At 36.0% G+C, this 19093-nt stretch overlaps 1 protein-coding gene and 1 pseudogene across 14 annotated transcripts in view; both read right to left on the bottom strand.

Annotated features, from left to right (window-relative positions):
• TANC2 (tetratricopeptide repeat, ankyrin repeat and coiled-coil containing 2) overlaps window positions 1–19093 on the bottom strand; it is a 593508-nt gene that overhangs the window by 200748 nt on the left and 373667 nt on the right. For all 14 annotated transcript variants that reach the window (XM_071210733.1, XM_071210734.1, XM_071210737.1 and 11 more), the window contains 2 exons: window positions 17000–17148; window positions 11116–11302 (listed from right to left, as the gene is read on the bottom strand). In XM_071210733.1, coding sequence (XP_071066834.1) covers window positions 11116–11302; window positions 17000–17148 — 336 coding nt within the window. The remainder of the gene's footprint in view (window positions 1–11115; window positions 11303–16999; window positions 17149–19093) is intronic.
• Window positions 6046–6586, bottom strand: LOC101416113 (small ribosomal subunit protein uS9-like; annotated as a pseudogene).

The raw sequence follows: 19093 nt of genomic DNA, 5'->3' as shown, positions 1-19093 counted from the left end.
ACTTTCTGAGGCACTGCCAAACTGATTTTTATAGTGGCTGCACCATTTCATAACACCACCAATAATGAATAAGGGTTTCAATTTCTTTGCATCCTTGTCAACACATCAAAAAAAAAAAGGCCATTCTAGTGGGTGTGAAGTAGTATCTCACTGCAGTTTTGATTTGCATTTCCATGATGACCTTTGATACTGAATATCTTTTCATGAGCTTATTTTATGACCAGATATTGTCCTTTTTCTTCTCCCTTACAATTTTTCAAGATAATCTCTTTCAGTACTTATATACATTAAAAAAATGTAGACTCATCATTCTTTAAATTAGATCTATTATCCACCAAGGTAATCATTATTCAAGGAACACAATTTTGGAAATTTATTGGAAAAAAATTAGAGGAACACTGCCTACTATAAGTTAAAGCAGGATTCCATTTTTATTTTCAGAACACATAAACATTTACTCTGAAGTTTCACCGAAGTATTAAGCTTTCCCTTTGAAAGGTAACTACTGTAAACAGATTTTGCCTGTCAGTACCATACCTTCTGTTTGGAGGAACAAATTTCTAAAGCTACTTTCATACATGGCAATTTAGATGAAATGCAGTTATATATATGCTAACAATATTAACAGAGGAACAAAGGATAAGAATTATAAAAGTCATTTTGCCAAAATTAATCATAAAGAACTCAGAACAAAATTAGTCAATGGAGAATTCTAATCTCTATTATTTATTAAAAATCTAATAAAGTACCACCTTATACCCAAGAGTCACTCTACACTGCCAAAAAGGAATTGAAATTGCCAGGTCAGTCTTCTGCTGTCAAGCTTTTGTTCCTTTTACAAACATTTCCTGAGCACCTACAGTCTACGACATGCCAGGCAGTGGGCTAGGTTCTATGGATACAAGAAAGAATAATGCACAGTCTCTGCTAACAAGGAACTAACAGTCTAATGAGGGAGAAGAAACTCACGAAATGTAATTATAATACTACGCATTAAATGCAATACACACAGATATTACTAGGAACATAAATAATATGTATTGTATAGAAGTTGGAGTGGAGAGTTTGAGAGAGGTGGTGGTTGTACTGGTGAAAGAACACTTGTCACACTTAATCTTAAGGATGTAGAAATTAGCCAAATATAAGAGGGTATGGAGAGAGGGGAGATTATAGGCAGAGTAATCAATATGAGCAAAAGTACAGACATGAAAAAATTGGAGTGAATCAGGGAACAACAGAGTTTAGTGTTGCTAGAACAACAAGTATAAGGTTAGAAGTAGTAAGGGAGAAGGTTGGAGAAATTGGTAGTAGCCAGATCATGGAGGACCTAGGCTTTATCTTATAGGTACCGGAGAGCCAGTAAGATATGATTGTGTTGGATTTTCAGGTATTTATTTTAGTGGCTGTGTAAAAAACAGATTCAGAGAGGAGAAGATTTAGAGGGGAGAGAACAGTTAGATTTGCATTAATTTCAGTCTGAGATTATTAAGTCCACGAAAGCAAAACCGGGAAGGATGAAAATAAAATACAGAAATGAGAAGTATTGGGAGAGAGGTATCAAGAACTACTCTCAGGTTTCTAGTATGAGTCCTAGGGAGATGAAGTCATTAAAAGAGGATATTTTGAACACTTTTATACCAATAAATTGGAATAAGATGAAAAATAACTAAAAAAACGGATTCTAGAAGAAAGAGAAACTTAAATAGTCCTATATAATTAAATACATTGAATTAGTAATTTAAAAAATTTTTGCATAATGACATATGAAGTTCAGATCAGTTTAATGGCAAATAATAAATATACTAAATATTCAAGGAACTGATAATTCAGTCTTCCACATACTATTTTAAAGCATACAGTCTACTCTCTTGATACATTTAATTTCTCTATTTTAGTCTAAATATTTAATAATATCTTTAAAGACTTTTTGTATAAATTTATCATAAACTAGAAATTAATGTTAAAGGCTAAGGACATAAAAATTATAAGACATGAAGAGTCCTGCCTTCAAGAAGATTGTACTCCACAAAAGAAACAATCATTATATAAGTAATAATATTAGTCATTGGGACTTACTGAGCCTCACAGTGTGGAGGAGGTAGGTAGTGCAGAAATCTAGAGAAGGGAGGGATAATCGGGATTGCCCCATGGAAGAGAAGAGGCAAGATGTGGGATGATGTATGTAAACTGAAAATAATGGTGATAAACAATGAGATTATGGGACCAAATATGAGGGTTGATGGTAGGAAGAGGGGAATAAGGAGTAAAGGGAATCTGTAATTACAGCAGTTAAAGTAGTTGGTATCACTGAGAAAGAAAAGAGAGTAGAGAGATTGAGAGTGAACCTTGGGCAATGTATTCATTTTGATAGTCTCAAATTATTTAATTAGGCTAGTGATACTGAAACCTGACAATAACAGAACAAGATAGAGAAATTATAGGTCATTCTCACTCACAGACTTTGAGGCAAAAATCCTAAACAAGGTATTAGGAAATTGATTATAGTGTTTTATAAGATATACATTTTAAAGATAAAGCTGTATAAATTTAAAATAAAATGACCAAATGGGCTCAAAGAATGCAGGGTTAGTTTAACATCTGAAAATCAATCAATGTAGTTTATCACACTGTCATGGAATGAATCATCCCCTACTGTGGTTGTTTGGAGCTGTATGTACACCAGGAAAACATGAGTTCTTAAACTTAATCCATTCCTGTGGGTATGAGCCCATTGTCAGTAGGATCTTTTAATGAGCTTTCTTTGGTTAAGGTGTGACCCACATCAGTCAGGATAGGATAACTGGAGTCTTTTATAAGCAAAATGAAATTCAGACAGAGAGATAAAGTCAGAGAGTAGCAGATAGAGGCTGAACATCAACCTGGAAGAGAAGGGTGAAACCAGGAGACACTGCCATGTGACAAGCTAACGACCAAGGATTTCTAGCAGCCAACTCCAGAAGGCCACAATCTTTAAGAAGAAAGCATTCCATTGATGTTGCCTTGATTTGGACTTTTTTCCTAACCTCAAAAAATAGGAGCCACTAAATTCCCAATGTTTAAGTCATCCCTTTACATGGTATTTGCTTGAGCAGCTTAGGAAACTAAAACACCCATAAGGACAAGTTCAAGTTCTATGGATGTGAGCTCATTTGTAAACAGGATCTTTGACGATGTTACTGGTTAACATGAGGCCAAAATTTATCACATTGGGTCTTAATCCAATTATCACTAGAGTCCTTATAAACAGAAGAAATTTGGACACAGTTAGTTGGAGACAGGTTGGAGAGAGACAGTCATGTAATGGTGCCAAAGACTAAGTTATGGGCTGCTGGCAAGTTACCACCAAATTGCCACAGACTTGAGAGAAAGCATGACCCTACTGACAGCTTGATTTTTGACTTCTAGTGTCTTAAAGTGTGAGGCAATAAATTCCTGTTGTTTAAGCCAAATAACCTGTGGTATTTGTTTCAGCAACCTTGGCAAAGTAAGACACACATTAATAGAACAAAGGAGAAAAACCATTTCATCACCTCATAGATGCAGAAAAAGTATTTGAGAAATAGAAAGGACATTTTCTAAACCTGATAAAAAATTGTCTGTAGCAGTTTGATATTGTTTAAGAATTCCAAAAATAGCTAATTGGATTATGTTTGTGTACTGGTCTGTTCCTCAGAGGTTTCACTTTTACTTGATTAAATAATGATTAAGGCTTTGATTGGGCCACTGTAGTAGGAAAAGAAAACCTGCACTGCAGAGCAGGGAGGTTAGAGTTTTGATCCTGGAGCCAGGGAAGTAAACACACAGAGAAACAGATATGTGAGGGAGAAAAGTTTCCATTAGACATGGCAGAGGCCCTGGAAAGAGAGACCAGCCATTCGCCTGATAGTCAAGAGCTGGCCTTGTGGAGAGCAGAGCAACTGGGCCCAGAGAGAAATGAGCCATGGGAAGAGAGGAACCCAGGAAGCCTGAACCCTTGCAGACATTGGCAGCCATCTTGCTCCAACACATAGCAACAGACTGGTGAGGGAAGTAACTTACGCTTTATGGCCTGGTAACTTAAGCTTCTACCACAAATAAACCCTTTATAAAAGCCAACAGGTTTCTGGTACTTTGCATCAGTTCCCCTTTGGCTGACTAATACAATGTCTACAAAAACTTACAGAGGGATAAAACCCTATCTGAACCATGATACTTAATGGTGAAATAATGAAAGCCTCTTTTTAAGATCAGGAATATAAGAATACCTGCTATAATTTAATGTGCTAAAAAATTAACTAGTACAGTAAAGGAAAAAATGAATGAATAAAATATGGTATAAGGATTGGTAAGGAAGACATAAAAATGTCATTCTTTGCCAGCAATATAGTTTTTATGGAGAAAACTTCAAATAATTTATAGATGAATTATATAGTTAACAAGAGAATTTAGTATGGTTATTGAATACAAAATAAACATATACAAATCTCTATGTATTGCTATAACAAGTACAAAGCAGAATGAAAAAGGGAATATTTACAGTAGCATTAAAAATAAATATAAGGGATTTAGTAAATCTTAAAAATATACCAGACCTTTATGGAAAAATTAGATAACTTTGTTGAGAGATATTAAAGAAGATCTAAATGAAGTAAATATAAATATATGTTCCTAGATTAGAAGACTTAATATTGGAAGGTTGTCAATTTTTCCCAAGTTGATGTATAAATTCAATGTAATTCTAAAAATCTCAGAAGGGATTCTTCATGGAATTTGAAAAGCTGATTAAAATTTGGAAGAACAAAGGGCCCAGAATAGCCACGATTCCTCTTGAAGCTGTTAATCACAACTTTGTTTACCAAATATCAAGACTCATTATAGCTGTTGTAATTAAGACAAAGTAGCACTGGTACAAGAAGAGACTGATTTACCAAAGGAACAAAGCAGAGAACACAAAGCAGAGATACACACATTTATGAAGCATTCCTTCAGCAACAATACATTGCATATTAGCATGATGATGGAACAAATAAATATCCATATGGAAAAAAATCAGTGTGTACTCTTGTATCAATTCCAGGTACTCTAAGGACTTAAATGACAAAGCAAAATCTTTAGAAGTCTAAATAGGAAAATACTTTCACAACTGTGAGGTATGAAAGGATTTCTCGGACAAGAATAAAAAATACTAACCACGAAGAAAAGACTGAAAAATTTGTGTACATTAAAATTATGTCTTCATATTAAAAATAGAAAATGATCTCCAAATCTATAAGGCAGACAAAACACACACATACACATACATATAAACAAACAAAAACTTGAACAGAACAGGCATTTCACAGAAGACAAAACCTAAATGGCTAATAAACATGAAAAACTGATTCAACCTCATTAATAATCAACAAAATAAAAATTTAAATTGTAATTAGAGAACTTTTCATATCCTTCATATTAGAAAAAGAAATCTGACAATATCAAGTATAGCAAGGATCTACAACAAATGGAACATTATATATAGGAATACAGGAGGGATATAAACTGCTATAGTTTTGTGAGTTATGAAATTATTTGGTAGAGTTGAAAGATGGACATTTCCAGTGTTCTAATTCTATCTCTAGACAAACATCCTAGCTCATGTAATGACTAAGATGAGATGTTCAAGAATGATCATAGCAGCACTATTTGTAAGATCAAAAATATAGAAAGAACTAATCTTTCCATCAATAGTAGAATGGATAAATTGTGGTAGACTTAGACAATAGAATACTACACAGCAATAAAATGAACAAACTAAGGTAAAATACAACAATATGGATTTACCTAGGTACATAATGTTAAGCACAAAGGTAATTATCATAAGAATGCTTTTAGCATAATTCTAGTTCATATAAAGTTTAAAAACACAGAATCTAAATAATATGCTATTTAGAGACACAGCATATGTGGGAAAACTATAAAAGAAAGTATCTGAATGATAGTAAAGTATTCATATTTTCTTGAGGACAGAGTAAGGGCAGAGAAATCAAAGGGACATGAAGAGAACTGAAGGTTAATAGGTATGGCCTTTTTCTTTTTACCTTAAAATCCCACAACCTCTATTTATCATAAAGGTGAATGCCACCTGTTGTAGTGGGCTTATTGGTAGGATTTCTGATAGCAAGCACAGACACCAGGGCCTCCAAACTTCTTGGATTCGCAGCGACAGGGGTGGGGGTGGGGGGACGGAGTCAGCCACCAACAGGGTCCAGTCATACTGGATGAGGATGTCTTTGATCTCCTTCTTGGAAGCCTCATCTACATATTACTGGTAATAGGCCATCAGGGCTTTGGAGATGGACTGGCGGATTGCATAAATCTGGGCCACATGTCCACTGCCCTTCACAAGGTCACGGATGTCCACTCCAGCAAACTGCTTTGCAGAGATGCAGAACGGGTTCCAGCACCTTGTACTGCAGCATGCTTGGCTCGATCATTTCCAGGGTCTGCCCATTCACCTTGTTCAGGCCTTGCTGGGTTTGCTGTGCGTCATGGCTGTAGCCGTCTTCTTGTATCCCAAGACCTGCACGGACTGCAACCTGCCCTTGGACCGCATTATTGCCTGTGGAGACACAAGCTCTTCACCGCGCGGCGCCGTAACCGGAAAAGGTCATTTTTTGTTATTAGGTAAGATGGGTAGCCAGGTGTTTGCTATATTATTATTTTCAGACTCTATAAATATTTTATAAATATATGTTTTGTATACTCAATAGTTGTTTAAATGAATGAATTTACACGTTGATATATTCATTTAAGCAGTAGGGATATACTTAGCTGCCACGGTGTCAATATCTGCTATAACATGTAAACAGATAATTATTTTGATATGATAATCTTTAGAAGAAAGCCAAATATGAAAGAAATATTTTCTTTATTCTTTAATCATCTTTATTCTCCTTGACCTCTTCAGCTTTTATCACTTGTTGACCAGACCCCTCTGATCCCTTCCTTGAAACTTGTCTTCCTTAGTTTGGTTACATTACACTGCCCAATTCTTCTGTTTTCCTGTCTGCTCTTTTTTAGTATCCACTGACTTATACTTTTCTGATCTCCACTTCCCTGTTCTCTTTGAAGGTGCCCAAAGCTCTCTGTTCAGTCTTTTGTTGTCTTTTCTTCAGATTTGTGTTTCTCTTCCCAAAACTTCACTCATCTCCATCTAAATGACTCCCCCTTAACAAGTATATAATAGGTAATAAGTATATGAAGCGCTGCACACACTAAAATTTGAAAGTCAGATAACACAGGTCCACAATGAAATTCTCAGGACCAGATGTGTTTCAGAAAACAGAAATTTTTTGATTTTAGAAAGGTAAAAAGGTATAGTGAATATAGGTTCAGTAGTAGCATGCTGTAATCATACATATTGATATTTCTATGGTAAAGCACATGAATATTCATATTAAGTAGGATAAAGACCATAAATAACTCATAAGAGTTCAGTCAGGAGGCGTTTTCGGGACTTGGAGTTGTCCTCGGTGATGCTGCAGGGACAGTTACTGGACATTGTATGTCCTCCCATGGCCCACTGGATGGAACGTGGGAGAGTGTGGGCTATGATGTGGACCATGGACCATGAGGTGCAGTAGTGCTCAGAGATGTAATCACCAAATGCAATGAATGTCTCATGATGATGGAGTAGATTTTTGCTATAGGGGGAGGAGTAGCATGAAGGGGGTAGGGGGTATATGGGGACCTAATTTTTTTTAATGTAATTAAAAAAAAATAAAGACAAAAAAAAAGTTCAGTCAGATTTTGCAGCCAAATGAATTCACTGTAAAATTATATATATATATAAATAAAACAAACAACTTAAGGTTTTTAAAGTTTTGGACATTGGAGTTGGGTAGCTAGCATTGGCAAAGACATGAGAAACTGGCAAGGAAGCTTAACGAATTGCCAGTGGAAGTCTGAATTACTATAACTAATTTGGATAACAATCTGGCAGTACTTGATAAAATTAAATATCCATATATCCCATGGCCCAGCAATCCCACTCCTGTGTACTAACCCCAGAAAAGTTTTGTACATGTGGTAGAGAGAGGTATGAGGCAACAGAAGTGTTCATAAGTAAAATGTGAGGAATGCACACTTCTTCAGTCAGAAGCAATACAATGGATTTTTACATAGATTTTAAAAAAAACAGAACAAGATCTATAGCAATATGACATTTTAAAAATTGAAAGCACATACAGGTAAGCGGACTTGGCCCAATGGATAGGGCGTCCGCCTACCATGTGGGGGGTTGGCGGTTCAAACCCTAGGCCTCCTTGACCCGTGTGGAGCTGGCCCATGTACAGTGCTAATGTGTACAAGGAGTGCTGTGCCACGCAGGGGTGTCCCCTGTGGAGGGGAGCCCCACGCACAAGGAGTGCACCCCGTAAGGAGAGCCACCCAGTGCTAAAGAAAGTGCAGCCTGCCCAAGAATGGCGCTGCACACACAGAGAGCTGACAAAACAAGATGATGCAATAAAAAGAAAAACAGATTCCCAGTGCTGCTGATAAGGATAGAAGCAGTCACAGAAGAACAGGCAGCGAATGGACACAAAGAGCAGACAACTGGCGGGGGGCGGGAAGGGGAAAGGAAAAAAAAAAAAGCACATACACAAAATAACATATACTTAAAGGACACATTAATATCTAAGGACCTATATTGAACACAATAGTGTGGTTACAAATGAATGGGAATGAGGATAAAAGGAAAACAATAAAGGCCCAGAGAGAGAGAGGAAGCAAAAGACAATCGTTTTTGTCTCTCTGTGCATAAATGTAAACCTATACATTCATGTGTGTGGTACTAAAGAGTAATACTCTCTAGTCTTGGATGACTCAACACATTCTTTCCCCATTTATTCCATATTCCTAAATACTCAACTGGGGTTGGTATAGAACTGTACTTTTATGATCAAGAGAGAAATCTAACCATAAGTAACTTAGTTGATCTGTTTCACTTTCTCCTTTTTTTCTTCCACTTCTTTATTCTATATCATGCTGGTCCCAGACAATGACATATATAGGGTCGCCTGGTATAAAAAGAATACCTAAAAAAATTTATTTTTTGGACAGAAGCTCAACTTCCTTTACTCAGTAGATATTTTATCCTCTCACAGATTATACATATACAGACTTAAACAATTGTTGCTCTCTGACTAAAAAATGTACAATTTTGGACAATGCATCAGAAGGAATCCACTTGGTAAGTCCATTATTAAAGGAAAGGCATTAAAATTTTTTGTAAAAACCAATGGTATAGAATGATGGTTAATGTTTGAATCATTACACTCAAGTATTTAATAATGGGTGAAGCTGAAAAATCCCAGAATTATATTTCTCCCCTTTTCTATTATTATCTCTATACTTAACTATATGAACAACAGAGCAGGCAGTGTCTCAAGAAGAATCACAAAACCTTGATACTTTTTCTCTCTTGTTAAGTCAAAAAACATTTCTAAGAAATATTACTTTAGAAAGAGTTAAGATGGCTCAAAATTTTGAATATGACAAAAGAATTCCTGAGCTAGGAATATCCTCTATGATTTTTACAGCATTTTTTCCCACTATGTTTTGATTCAAAACAATACATATTATTGATTCAAAGCAATACATATTGATTCAAATATGTATTGATTCAAATACATATTTATGATTCAAATACATATTATTGATTCAAAACAATACATATTGATTCAAATATGTATTGATTCAAAACAATACATATTAATGATGATGGCTTATGCTCTAAATATGAACAAGCCTAGAAAGTTCACAACTGGTTCTGATGAAATAGTCATCAAGAGTGTACTGGAGGTGGCGGACTTAGCCCAGTGGTTAGGGCATCCGTCTAACACATGGGAGGTCCACGGTTCAAACCCCGGGCCTCCTTGACCCATGTGCAGCTGGCCCGTGTGCAGTGCTGATGCGCGCAAGGAGTGCCCTGCCATGCAGGGGTGTCCCCACGTAGGGGAGCCCCATGCGCAAGGAGCGCGCCCTGTGAGGAAAGCTGCCCAGCGCGAAAGTGCAGCCTACCCAGGAATGGCACGGAGAGCTGACACAACAAGATGACGCAACAAGAAAAGAGACACAGATTCCCGTGCCGCTGACAACAACAGAAGCGGACAAAGAAACAAGACGCAGCAAATAGACACAGAGAACAGACAACCGGGGTGGGGTGGGGTGGGGTGGGGTGGGGTGGGGTAGAGAGGAGAGAAATAAATAAATGAATAAATAAATAAATCTTAAAAAAAAAAAAGAGTGTACTGGAGATAATAAATTAGCCATTGCCTTCATTAGAGGGGTTTATCTTTCTGTTGCAAACTACTAATACTTGAGCTAAAAATAATTTAGATATATTTCTGGGACTGAGTAGTTGAGTAGGATCTTTCATAAAGACAGGTGTTGGAAAATTCATGAGAGAACTGAAATGACAAATTTCTCTGCTTGGGTACTTCCCAGTTTCAAATACCACTTAAAGACCATAGGCTATTTACTTTCTGTGAAGTGACAGGATTAACCTGAAATGAATCTCAGATGTGAACAAGAATGGTTGTTCCTTTTATTCTCTTTTTCCTTGTGCTCAACCTTGCTATAAGAAAGTATTGGTCTATGGTTCCCAAATTAGAAGCAAAGAAATGTATTTTTCTACACTGCAGAAGGTAAAACATGGATTACCTTCTGACAAGGAAAATAAAAATGTCTAACAGGGGTCCCCAAAATCATCAAAGGACTGATATATGGTTCAGGCAAATAGGTCCCACCACAACTCAAGTTGTAGCTCTTCCATAATTTAATCACTTCTTTCCGATTTTGCAAAAACTCTCAAAGATACCAGTGAGGAATGAGCTACTCCCATTGTTAGACAGATGATGTATATGAACCTACAGGAAGAGGTAGAAAGAATTTTTTCTATTCTCCCCTTATTAGATAGTATCTTTCAAGAAATGGTAAGCAGGGAAAGATAACTTTCATTTCATTTACCTTCATTTCTCTCTCCAAGCATCATTAGAAGGACCAGAACAAGTTCTATATATACATCTCAACAATTCAAAAGCATAATTTTTTGGAAAGTTAAAGGATATGAAATAATTAATATGAAAACCAACTCACCAATGATGCCACTATCTCTGCTTTCAAGGGTGGAGGTTGGACTAGTGACTGCCCCGTAGCTGCAGTCCTTGGCAGTTGCATTTGTACTGACTGGTGGGAGTGTGGAACAGGGGCTATTGGCTGGAGGAGAGGCAGTGCTGCTAGTCAGGGTAGAACAGGGACTTATCCGCTGAGTGATTGCTGAAGTCTGAAAAATTGGAAGCAAGAGTAAATAAATAAATAAACGGATCAGCTGTTAAAGTAATATTTATCATTATTACTAAAGAAGCTTATGGTAAAATAAGAAGTTACCTGCCTTGATAAAGAAAAGAAGAAATAATCTAGATATACAGGTTTTACATTTATTAAGCTCTATTTGTTTTTGTTTTCCAGGATATGAGATTCTTGATTCCAGTTAGGGTGAAACTTAACAAATTTAATGTGAGTAGTGAATGTGATCAGTTTTCCTCCTTAGGAAACGTCCAATGACAAGTATTCTTCACCAGTGCTATGTATTGATAGAGCAGAGGAATTTTTAAAAAATTAAGCACAAGTTTTATTCGTTATTGCCAATCAATAAAAATCTTCACAAGGCTTGGAGCTTTGTTTTCTTAATAATTTTCTTTGGATGGGAAAATAATACCTTTGCAGACAGGGAGAAAAAGAAAGTTCTTGATATGCAGAAGTATCTCTTTGATATAGGAGGAGTTGTCCAGAAACAATAAATAAATGCAGGGAAAAACATCTTATTCCAAAAGTTTGTCTAGTTAAATAAGGAATATTTAATGCAAAACTAAATTATTTCTCTGTAGAAACTGATTATAGGCTGAGATCACTTTGTATCCTGAATCTTATACCTGAAGTTACCTCTTCTATTAAGTTTTTATCATCAAAAAGGCTGAAAGTAATATATTATGGTTTACCTAATTTAATGGCAACTTTCTTTTCTTTAACCCTTTCTGGGCAATTAACTGAAATAATGAATAAAAGTAAACTTTTAAGCATTAACTAAATTTTATCCTTTTCCAAATGGTAAGTTCAGTGACAAAATTATCTAGAGGAGTACTAATGATAAATTTAACACCTTTAGCTTCCTCTCATTTTCTTCATACACAGAGTTTCTATTCATATTCTCTTCAGTAAAATTGAGCATTTACATTTAATAACTTGACTGAAGAATCTGTTCATTACTAGAAATGGGAATATAAGACTCTTTCATGCATCTTAAGATTATTTCTAGATGCAATCCCTAATTAATCATTTGTGCTAAATCCAGGTTTTGATTTTAATTTAAATGCTGTGACCAGGTCATAAAATATACATTAGACTGAACCAAGCACAAGTGATATTCTCAGAGTCCTGTAATCAAGTAAATTTTTTCTATCAGATCGGTAATATTAGGGAAACTGACTTTTCTTACCACAGTAAATTCTCAAATCTCTGAATTTCTCTTTCATGATATAATTTCTCTCCAAAGGAGGGAGGAGTTTCCATTTCTTTATAATCTCCTCTACTTTCATAAAATATTGGACTGCTGGAACACTAATTCTCAACTGGACATGTGTCCCCCATTAAACATAAAAAAATAATTTGGGAACAGATGTGGCTCAAGCTATTGGACTCCTGTCTATCATATAGAAGGTCTAGGATTCGATTCCTGAGGCCTTTTGGTGGAGCCAGGTTGGCCTGCATGGCAAGCTGGCCCACACAGAGAGCTGGTACAGCAAGATGACACAATAAAAAGAGATACAGAGGAGAGACAATAAGAGACGCAGCAGACCAAGGAGCTGAGGTAGTGCAAGAGATAGAGTGCCTCTCTCACACTTGGGAAGGTCCCAGGATCGGTTCCTGGTGCTGCCTAAAGAGAAGACCAGCAGACATAGAAGAACGCACAGCGAATGGACACAGAAAGCAGACAGCAAGCACAAAAACAAGGTGTGGTGTGTGTGTAGAAATAAATAAAATACTTTTAAAAAATAGAACAAATAATTTGTTTCCCAACAAAATTGGGATATTGAACTTTCCAGACATACTTTTTATTAGAATCCTCCCTGCTAGAAATTTTGGCCTGGTAAATTTTAAACCCCCCATAGGTGAATCTAATGTGAAACCTCAGTTTAAGAAACATACGGGTAGATGAAATGTACTTGGATCTTTTATATTAGACATACTGTAGTCATCCCATATTAAAAAAGTTTTATTTTGGTATGTATCTATTACTTTTATAACAATTCATTTCTGTTCTCAGAGAAGATTCTCAGTCTGTTCTTTGAGAAAGGAAACTATTAATACTTATATCCAATGTGGAGGCTAAACCAAACAACACTATTTATCTACAAATTATTTTTTATAAAATAAAGCATGTATCAAAGAATGTATGCTTCGAAAGATTTAATAAAAACAATGCCTAAAAGTCAACCCATTTAAAAAGTAGAAAGTTGTTTACAGGTCTTATATTTATTTAAGGAAGCTAGTTAATGCAATGAAATCTCTTCTAGGTATAGAAGGACAACATTATCTATTCTCCATGCTGAAGGCTAAATAGAGAATCTTAAAAATGGAAATCTAATTAAGTGACTCCACTTCCAAAACCTTTATTAGTTTTCCCATTGTTCTTAGTGTTCTCCAGAAAGATTCTAAGAAACTCCCAATATTTTACAATTATACAAGGTAAATAACTTTTGCATCAATCAGTGCTATATTACTTTCTAATACTGAAAACACAAGGCACATCCTAATATTCCAGAAATGACTGAGAAAAGAAATTAAGTGATCACTTGAGTATAAATTACACTTTAGCAGAAAAATGATAATATACTGACCTGTTTCTGTTGGATTTTGCCATCACTACTATTATTCTGAGGGCATCATCACTATAGGACCTTCCTAACCATCATCAATCCCTGTTAAAATCTTGTTTAACTCAGAAGAAAGTCACCAAATAAACAAGACCTCCTCATTCTTAATAATCTTCCTAAGACTAGAAACTCCAATGATCTATTTAGCCAGTTTCTTGTGTGGATCCAAGATAACTTCCAGAGTATATTTTAAGAAGGCTATCATTTAGCTTTATTGTTTTTGTTCTTGTTTTGAAGATTTATTTTTTATTTATTTCTCTCCCTTTCCCCCCGTTGTCTGCTCTCTGTGTCCATTCGCTGTATGTTCTTCTGCGTCCGCTTGCATTATCAGGCGGCACTGGGAAACCACCTCTTTTTTGTTGTGTCATCTTGCTGAGTCAGCTCTCCATGTGTGCGGCGCCACACCTGGGCAGACTGCACTTTTTTCACACGGGGTAGCTCTCCTTCAGGGTGCATACCTTGTGCGTGAGGCACCCCTATGTGGGGGCGCCCCTGCGTTGCATGGCACCTCTTGTGAGAGGCAGCACTGCGCCACAGGTCATCGAACCCTGGCCCCTCCATATGGTAGACGGGTGCTCTATCAGTTGAGCCATGTCCGCCTCCCACTTTATTGTTATTAACTAACATTTGTATAGTGCTTTACAGTTTAAAAAATATTTTAAATATTATTTCACAACCTCCTTATCAACCTGGTAAGAGGAATAATGAATATTATTTCCCCATTTAAGAAATGTGAAAATGAAACTGACAAAAGTTAGTAATTTCACCCAAACCAGAGTTCATGCTTGTATAAATATACTATTCATATTGCACTTTACTTTATACCTTTTATATGGCACTTTACTGCTTATGAAGTATTTTCACATTCCATTTAATTTGATCCTCACAACAATCCTGTCAGGTGTTATTATGTTGTACTATACTGGAACAGTAAGGTGTAGCTGTGAAGAACGTAGGTTGTAAAACTGGACTGCCTGGATTTGAATAACATTTCATCATTTTCTGATGGTTTATTTCAATTTCCTTATCTGACAATTGGACTAGGAACTGACCCTAGTCATTGGGCTGTAAGGAAACTTAAACAAAATAATGCAAGTAAAGCAATTAGTACAATGATCAAAGCATAGTAAAATGTTTAAGTATCTATTATTATTACCTATGAAAAACCTTAGCCTCAGTAAATACTTACTGAGGACCTACTAATGGTAGACACTAATCTAGGTAGAGAGGATACAGCAGTAAATAGAAGGGGTAAAATTTCCAGGCCTCCTGGACTTACATCTAGTGGCTATTAAAGTAACTCAAGTAAGAAATGACAGTGGCTTGACTTAGATGGTAAGAGTGGAAGCAGTGAGAAGGGATCAGCTTTAGTATGTATTTTGAAGACAGAGATTGATTTGCTGAAAGACCAAACATGGAGTATGACAGGAGTCAAGAATGCTTCTAATGTTTTTGTCCTAAGTAAGTAGGTGATAACATTTCCTCTGATGGGAAACGATGCAGTAGAAGCAGGTTCTGGGAAAAAACACACAGGTTCAGTTTTGGAAGTAACTTAACACAAGGGCTAAGTTTGAGATGTATCTTAATGTGCAACCAGCAAAACAAATGACCTAAGGAGTGAGAGTGGAAAGAATAGAGAGGTCTGAAGACAGAGCCCTGGAACAGCATCCATATGATATATAAATATATTCAAATAATCCTACAATACTTCATTATTTATGACAAAACATATCTGACATAGACTTCACTATTATTTTTAATTAAGAATATGCAATTTTAAATTAAATTTTATCTTCTGAATAAAATGCTTCACTATAAAACATTCATTTTAAAGATTAAGATTATGTCAATGAATCTGACATAATCTGACATAGTACTTCCTTTGCTACATTAAACTGAAAACAATCAAAAGAATAATAACTGATAAACATTTAATTGAAATTAGTCAAAAGAATGAAAACTATGAAATAATATTTTCAAAGTGCTGTTTTTTTAACTTTCTGAGAAGGATATTTAGATCATTAATTTTTCAGATTTTCTATTGATCTAATAAATGCATTCAGAACTAAAATTTCTCTTTGAGCACAGCTTTAACTATATCCTAGAAGTTTTGTTACACTGTGTTTTCATTACTTTAGCTTAAAACATTTTCTGATTTCTTGTTATTTCTTCTTTGGCCAAAGGATGTCTAGAAAAATATCATTTAATATTCAAACACTTGGGGTTTGGATGTCTAGAAAAATATTATTTAACATTCAAACACTTGGGGTTTTTCTAAGTTATCGTCAAGTTATTTTCTAAATTATCATTTTGTTCTTAATTCCATTGAAATTTGTTGAAATCTGATCTATGGCTCAGCATATCATCAATTTGGTAAATAATCCATTGCACATGACAAGAATATGTATTCTGCAATTTCTGGGTGCAGTACTCATATTTCAAGTTTGTTGGTCCATCCTTCCCTTCCTTCCTCTTTTTTTCTAAATTTATTTTTATTTTTATATTTATTTCTCTCCCCTTCTTTCCTGTCCCCCCCAGTTGTCTGCTTTCTGTGTCCATTTGCTGTGTTCTTCAGTATTTGCTTTTATTCTTGCCAGCGGCATCAGGAATCTGTGTCTCTTTCTGTTGCATCATCTTGCCGCATCAGCTCTCCATGCGTGTGGCGCGATTCTGGACAGGCTGTACTTTATCATGCAGGGCGGCTCTCCTTATACAGTGCACTCCTTCAGCAAGGGGCTCCCCTACGTGGGGGACACCCCTGCATGGCAGGGCACTCCTTGCGTGCATCAGCACTGCACGTGGCCAGCTCACCACACTGGTCAGGAGGCTCTGGGTTTGAACCTTGGACCTCCCATGTGGTAGGCAGACGTTCTATCCGCTGAGCCAAACTCGCTTCCCCTTTTCTTCCTTTTTCACTCTCTGTTTTTCAGGCCTCAAAAGATGTTCAACAATTGGAAATATTCTTCTCAGAAAACACATTCACAGAGCATAATTTTTAATAGGCTGACTCATATTATGTTTCACAGATCTCATAGCTAGCAGCTTACCTGATTTTCATCCTGTACTTCCATGCTGTAATGGTCACCTGGCTGAACTTCTGTGACTTTCTCTCCAAGAAGGAAACCCAGACGCGTCATGAGTGTGTTTGCTGCCTCATCTACAGATGGAGGGGGACCAAGTTCCTGTTCAGCATCACCTGTAAAAGGAATACACTAAAAAATCATGAATCCTTCAAAATGAAATGGCTTCATTCTGCAACTGTTCTTACATTCAATGCAGTCATTTCCACAGGTTTTACATTCTAAATACAAAATTACAAGGTCTCTGTCTAGAAGCTAATTTCCCACTATTAGAGATTGCAATGATATATTGACTCAAATTATCCTCTGTTTATCTACTTGAAACACTTGAGTTTGAAGAAATGCTTTTGTGACTTGCTGAAAAGAAGAGAAAAAAGTTTTCCAATTTTTGGGCAGTTAGTGTTCCAATACAGTTCTAATCTTGGGATCTAGTCTCCAGCCATGTCACTGCTTTATTCAAGTTCATTCATTCATTCACTTAAGGTTTGTGTAAATATTCTTTTTTTAAAATTTTGAAGTAATTTTGAACTTACAAAAAAGTTTCAAGAATTGTATAAAGAACTTTTTTTCTTAACCATTTGAAAGTTGCATACATGATGCCCCATCATTCTCAGGTAGCATTTATTTCCTACAAAAAGAACACTCTCTTACATTAACCACAGTATCAGCATCAAAATCAGGAAATTAACATATATTACTACCATCTTATGCAGAGATTCTCTAAAGTTTTGATAATTATCCCAATAAGTGTCATGACCTTGACACTTTTGAAGATTACAAACTAGTTATTTTGTATAATGTCTCCGAATTTGAATTTATGTGATGTTAGCTCATGATATGATTCAGTTATGCATTTTTGGTAAGAATATCACAAAAGTTATCTTGTGTTAACTTGGATCACATGGTTATGGTAGAGACTGCCAGATTTTTCTAATCTAAAATTACCCGTTTTTCCTTTGTAATTAATATTTTGCAGGAGGATACTTTGAGACTATGTAAATGTCCCATTCCTCAACAAACTTAGTGACTAGCTTTAGCATGTAGGGATGTTTCTTCACGGCATTTATTACTACCATGCTTGCCAAATGATGTTTTTTTCCAAATCTATTTTTCTGCCTACAATTTATTGTTTTTCCTTATTTATGCATGCATGCATGCAACCGTCCGTCCGTCCGTCCATCCGTCCATCCGTCCATCCGTCCATCCATCCATCCATCCATCCATCCATCCATCCATCCATCCATCCATCCTCTCAGTATGAACTGACTGATCCCTATTTTATTCAGTGAGTTATAATCTATTAATAACATTATTTATTTTCTTGATCGAATTGTCCCAGATTTGGCCAGGGTGAGCCCATTCAAGCTGACCTCTGTGACCATCTGACATGTCCCTGTCATTTTCAGAGCACTTCTTTACTTTTTGGCACAAGATGTTCTAGGCTTATCTGAAACATTCCTTGCCCACCCCTGAAATCAGTCATTTCTCTAAGAAACCCTGGCTCTTTTTAGTGGAGAAAGTTATTTGAATATCAAGAGCTGACAACTAATTGTTTCATTGCTATTGGAATGTCAATGCCCTCCAGTCTCTCTTAGTGGACAGAGCTAGGGAATATATGCATACACATACAACCATACGACCATACGTGTGTGTGTGTATATATATATGCATGCACATTTCTACATCCATTTTTATTTCTAAATCCATATATATATGGATATACATACACACACATACACAAAACCCCAAAGTTAGTTCACACTGATACCTCCGGTTGCAATTCAAAACAACAGGGTTAATTCTAGCATTTTCTTTTAACAAATTTGTAAATCTGTTCTCCAATTGTGAGAAACTGGGCTCTCATTATCCTGCCTTATTTATTTCCCCTTTATGCAACAAATTTTACCTACTGCCCACTGCCACCCTGCCCACAGACACTCTCTTTATCCTGTCCCATCCAGAAAGGCTCAGCTACCATTTCTCCCACAGCGAGGTTCATTTGTTAAAAAGTTGAGATACAATTCATAAACCATAAAATTCAACTTTTTAAAGTGTACAATT

This window comes from Dasypus novemcinctus, chromosome 21, assembly GCF_030445035.2.
Source record: "Dasypus novemcinctus isolate mDasNov1 chromosome 21, mDasNov1.1.hap2, whole genome shotgun sequence".
Classification (NCBI taxonomy): domain Eukaryota; kingdom Metazoa; phylum Chordata; class Mammalia; order Cingulata; family Dasypodidae; genus Dasypus; species Dasypus novemcinctus.
The sequence above is the reverse complement of the archived record's forward strand: the minus strand, read 5'-3'. Positions and strand labels throughout refer to the sequence as shown.